The 5,511-nt window shown below is 34.1% G+C and overlaps 1 protein-coding gene across 1 annotated transcript; it reads right to left on the reverse strand.

Moving 5' to 3' along the window:
* Nucleotides 1-1,884: 1,884 nt before the first annotated feature.
* On the reverse strand, nucleotides 1,885-5,233 carry LOC130463881 (ubiquitin-like-specific protease 1). The gene is made up of 7 exons (XM_056833162.1): nucleotides 4,975-5,233; nucleotides 4,557-4,882; nucleotides 4,298-4,477; nucleotides 4,101-4,205; nucleotides 2,489-2,558; nucleotides 2,281-2,379; nucleotides 1,885-2,179 (listed from the first exon to the last, which is right to left on the reverse strand). The coding sequence occupies exons 2-7, from the start codon at nucleotides 4,724-4,726 to the stop codon at nucleotides 2,081-2,083; spliced, it is 723 nt and encodes a 240-aa protein (XP_056689140.1). The 5' UTR covers nucleotides 4,727-4,882; nucleotides 4,975-5,233; the 3' UTR covers nucleotides 1,885-2,080.
* Nucleotides 5,234-5,511: the final 278 nt, after the last annotated feature.

The following is a 5,511-nucleotide window of genomic DNA, read 5'->3' on the forward strand; positions in this document are numbered from 1 at the left end:
TAGCAACTAATCTAGCTTTGTGTGTGAACACAATTCCATGTTTGATGGTTTTTATCCTTAAAACAAACTTGCAACCAATAGGTGTGAACCTATTCTTGCAAATCAACAAAATTTCAATTTTGTCATCAAAACATTGAGTATGTTTTATGGCCTCTAACCATTTAAAACATTTGAGTCTATATATGGCCTCTAACCATTTTAGGGAATCTGGGTTTCGTCATAGCTTTCTTACAAGTCACAAACTCATTAATCTACATGATAATAGTTTGACTGCAAGTTGTAGGTTTCTTCACTATTTAATAGAAGAATCTCATAGTTTCATTGACCTGATCTCTATGTTTCTTCACTATCTAATAGAAGAATCTCATAGTTTCAGTGACTTAAATTCTATGCCTACTTGGGTATAGAACATCAAACAATAGAATATCAACAGGCACTTTGAGAGTCCTTTGAATATTCTATTCTCTTTGAAGCACTTGTAAAGTCTTCTAAGAGATGTCTATCCTTTAAATCCACTTCTAAAGTCCTTAAAGAATAAGTTCGGATTTTCTGAAGCACTTCGAAAAGCCTCCGGAATGTCCGTTTATGTTTGTTGTTCGCCTCGAAAACTTTCGAGGTCTATTTTCTCCCACTTGTCATTTTGGAAACGAATTTCCAAAAGGACATTATTTCGAGCAAACAAACATTATGTTCTCAAAAATTCGTGGTAGAAACAATACCCTTGTGTTTCATTTGAATAAATCATAATGAAACATATATCTATACTTGAGCCTTAGTTTGTCGAATGACAAACACTAAGCTCCCACTGAGTTTTTGCAACTCTCTAGATATATTTTATGAAAAGTTATTCTGAAATTACTTTTCAATAGCTTTGACGAATTTGGTTTAGTTTGGTGGTAGTTGAGCATTTTATTTTAGAAATTATAGGAAAAGTCTTTATGATCCATCATTGATCGAATCAAGTACTAATTGACTTCGATTATTCCAACGTAGATATGCCATATCTTATGGAGCTAGATTGTGAAATTACAACACACAATCATTGATGATCATATTTGGTCTCAAGTAATCATCAACATGATCTAACCTAGATCTTTATGATTTCTTGCCAAGTGGATTTTATACTTCTGAATCTTTGAACTAGCCAAACAGATTCAAAATTATATCACATTGAGTAAATAAACCTATATTCACTCAAATCTGTGTGAAATAATAAAGTCATAAAACCTTTCTTTAGCTTTGAACTCTATTGTCTAGGCGTTCTAACAATAGTTCATATCTTTTGTTACTTTCAACAAGTAAGACTAGCTTGTCTTGAATGATCTAGAAATCAATCAACTTTCAAAAGTCCATCAAAACAGAGCTTTTGAATGTTAACTTCACTAGTGGAAAAAGGGTCATTTGCATCGCACTTTTAAGCACATTTGCGTCGCACATCGTGCGTGGCAAAAGCTCTCGACGCAAATGACTAAAAGTTATTTGCGTCGCACATTTGTGCGACGCAAATAACTTTTCAGGCATGGTGCTGAAAGTCATTTGCAACGCACATTAGCTAAATGTGCGACGCAAATAAGGTTCATTTGCAACGCACATTTAGCTAATGTGCGTTGCAAATGACTTTTCAGCACCATGCCTGAAAAGTTATTTGCGTCGCACATTAGCTAAATGTGCGACGCAAATAACTTTTTAGGCATGGTGCTGAAAAGTCATTTGCAACGCACATTAGCTAAATGTGCGTTGCAAATGACAATTTTAGCGCCAAAAAATTAAGTCATTTGCCTCGCACATTGAGCTAACGTGCGTTGCAAATGACTTATTTTTTAAAAAAAAATATTCGTTTTTTAATATTTTAGTTGGAAATTCCGACATGATCGTCTTTGAAATTAGACGCTTCATTCCCAATACCGGGAATACATTTATAATTAATACCTGTCACGTACTAAAGTTTACAACGTAATTAACGTTCCCAATAAAAGGCAATTAAATTCGTCATAGATCGATCAACCAACATGTTACAACAAACATAAAATTATTACAACAAAGGTACGTAGCTAGCTAGAGATCAAGTTCATATTACAAATTAAGCTAAAAATTCGACATTGTTCATGAAGTAATCTGCCCAAAAATCTTTCACCTCATTAATCTCCTCCGGTGAATAGGGCAATGTTCTTGAAAAATCCTAAAAAAGTGTAAATAATTCAATTTATCAACGATTGATCAATATAATAGTTTTGTGTACTTCAATTTATTATATAAAGTACGTAGTTTATGAGAACATACCTTAATAAGATCTTGACTATTACCATGATTCATTATTATGTCGTACATAAAACGCATGACGTAGTAGCCACAATCTAGTGATCCCGGTTGTTGAGCACACTAAATGCATTAAAATAAATAACACAAGTAAAATTTCTATCACATTGTATGTTATAATTTTGAAAAACTTATTTCTTAGGTAAATAATAAACTAATTATATATATATACCTGTGCTGGAATCCATGTTAATTTAGTTCCCTTAGATTGTCCACCTAGTCTCTTGTAACTCCGAAAAGCACTACACATTCGATAAAATATGCAATTATATATACTTTGTTTACACATGTAAATGCAAAGAATATTTTACATGTAAGTGCAATTATATACTTTATTTACACATGTAAATGCAATTATATACGTAGTAGTCACATTTAAGGCTAATTGGGTCGTTCTAGGTCATTTTTAGGCAAAAATGATGTTTTCGAACCCAACTTTGAACCAAAGAACCTAAGGAATGTTTTCAAACTTATTACACGTCTCATATGCATAGTTATAACTTTCTAAGGCCCTTTACAATCTATTATTTCACATTTAAGGCTATTTGGGTCGTCCTAGGTCATTTTTAGGCAAAAATGATGTTTTCGAACCCAACTTTGAACCAAAGAACCTAAGGAATGTTTTCAAACTTATTACACGTCTCATATGCATAGTTATAACTTTCTAAGGCCCTTTACAATCTATTATTTCACATTCAAGGCTATTTGGGTCGTCCTAGGTCATTTTTAGGCAAAAATGATGTTTTCGAACCCAACTTTAAACCAAAGAACCTAAGGAATGTTTTCAAACTTATTACATGTCTCATATGCATAGTTATAACTTTCTAAGGCCCTTTACAATCTATTATTTCACATTTAAGGCTAATTGGGTCGTCCTAGGTCATTTTTAGGCAAAAATGATGTTTTCGAACCCAACTTTGAACCAAAGAACCTAAGGAATGTTTTCAAACTTATTACACGTCTCATATGCATAGTTATAACTTTCTAAGGCCCTTTACAATCTATTATTTCACATTCAAGGCTATTTGGGTCGTCCTAGGTCATTTTTAGGCAAAAATGATGTTTTCGAACCCAACTTTGAACCAAAGAACCTAAGGAATGTTTTCAAACTTATTACACGTCTCATATGCATAGTTATAACTTTCTAAGGCCCTTTACAATCTATTATTTCACATTCAAGGCTATTTGGGTCGTCCTAGGTCATTTTTAGGCAAAAATGATGTTTTCGAACCCAACTTTGAACCAAAGAACCTAAGGAATGTTTTCAAACTTATTACACGTCTCATATGCATAGTTATAACTTTCTAAGGCCCTTTACAATCTATTATTTCACATTCAAGGCTATTTGGGTCGTCCTAGGTCATTTTTAGGGAAAAATGATGTTTTCGAACCCAACTTTGAACCAAAGAACCTAAGGAATGTTTTCAAACTTATTACACGTCTCATATGCATAGTTATAACTTTCTAAGGCCCTTTACAATCTATTATTTCACATTCAAGGCTATTTGGGTCGTCCTAGGTCATTTTTAGGCAAAAATGATGTTTTCGAACCCAACTTTGAACCAAAGAACCTAAGGAATGTTTTCAAACTTATTACACGTCTCATATGCATAGTTATAACTTTCTAAGGCCCTTTACAATCTATTATTTCACATTCAAGGCTATTTGGGTCGTCCTAGGTCATTTTTAGGCAAAAATGATGTTTTCGAACCCAACTTTGAACTAAAGAACCTAAGGCAAAAATTTTGGCAAAAATGGCATTTTCATATGCATACTTTACTTACTTGTTTAGTGGCTCCTTAATCATCAAATTTCTCTTCTTCTGTTGAGAATCAAATATGTAGACCTCACGTTTAGACAAGCAAAGAACTAAAAGCATCCAGTGACTCCTACATACAAACAATAAACGTATGTAGTTAGAAAAAAAAAAGTTAAATTTATAACAATCAATTAAAAACGAAGTTCAAAGTAATTTTCATACTTTTCGTAGTATGGACATAAGATGAATGTCTTAGAACTAAGTGCACTCATGGACCTCGTCATGTACAATAGAATTCGATCTGCATCGGACTTTAACATGGTGGCCGAGATCATCTCCGGGCACATGAATCCAATACTATTGGGGTGACAATCATCGTGAAAACACAACTCACTCAAAGCCCTATAATATAGAGTGTAAGAACGTTAAGACAATCATAAAAATCAAATTTAGGGGCAAAATATGAATTTAGGTAACTCACGTAGCAAAAACTTGTATTATTGATATATTGAGCCATGCTCCCGAGAGAAGTTGATCGGTGTCTTCAACGGTGACACTAATTTCAAAGTCCTTTTCCATATTGAATGTCCTTTTAGTGCAATGTACCTTAACGTGCTCCCCTTCTTTTAATCCCAACATCATAGTTTTCATCACATTGCACTTACCACTCAAATTTTGCACTTTATAATTTTCAAGGAAATAGGTTTTTGATTTAGTGTTGGACGCTTTTGTTCCACTTCCCCCAACCACTATCTCTTTCCCTTTGTTCCCTTTCCCTTTAGGCTCTTTACTTGTAGGCTTGTTTACCTGAGGTATGATTTTCAAATAACGATATACATATTAGTGAGCATACATGGTATAATAGTTCTACTTCAAATTATCATGCATATGTTAGTTACCTCCTCATTCGTAAGCGACACCAAATGTTTTGGCCACTGAGTGAAGGTACCATGAGCTTGAGCAAGTTTCTTAATATATTGAGAAGGCACGGGGACGGGAGCTTCTTTGTACGCGGGCTCAAAATCATCAACGCTCACTTTCACGTTATCGGACGTGACGTCGTTGTGGTGATCAAGGAGCAACTCTGGACATATGGTACCATAGGCAACAAAGACTTTCTCCGAGCCTATGTTCAGGTATAGATGGCACGGGACAGGTTCCTTATTATTTATTTTGAACAATAACGCAAATACAATGTAACATGTTAGAAAAGTTCAATAGAATTAACTAGAAACAAAGTACTTGAAAAACACAAATTATCATACCGTAATGTCGGCAAATGGATCTAAACCCCCGGAACGACAACTACTATGAACATTTGCGTCTATCCTCATATGGCTTGGTATTTGGACACCAAGTTCTTTAGCAAATGTGATAAATTTCTCCATGACCATGGCATCCATCTTGGAGTTCATCTCTTGTATTGTCTCATCTTT

Source organism: Spinacia oleracea, chromosome 6, assembly GCF_020520425.1.
Source record: "Spinacia oleracea cultivar Varoflay chromosome 6, BTI_SOV_V1, whole genome shotgun sequence".
Lineage (NCBI taxonomy): Eukaryota > Viridiplantae > Streptophyta > Magnoliopsida > Caryophyllales > Amaranthaceae > Spinacia > Spinacia oleracea.

Coding starts and splice junctions, on each gene's coding strand:
- LOC130463881 (XM_056833162.1), bottom strand. CDS start 4,726: ATGAAAACTATGATGTTGGGATTAAAAGAAGGGGAGCACGTTAAGGTA. Junction 4,206..4,297: donor TTATGTCCATACTACGAAAA/GTATGAAAATTA, acceptor GTTTGTATGTAG/GAGTCACTGGATGCTTTTAG. Junction 2,380..2,488: donor TAACATGGATTCCAGCACAG/GTATATATATAT, acceptor TAATGCATTTAG/TGTGCTCAACAACCGGGATC.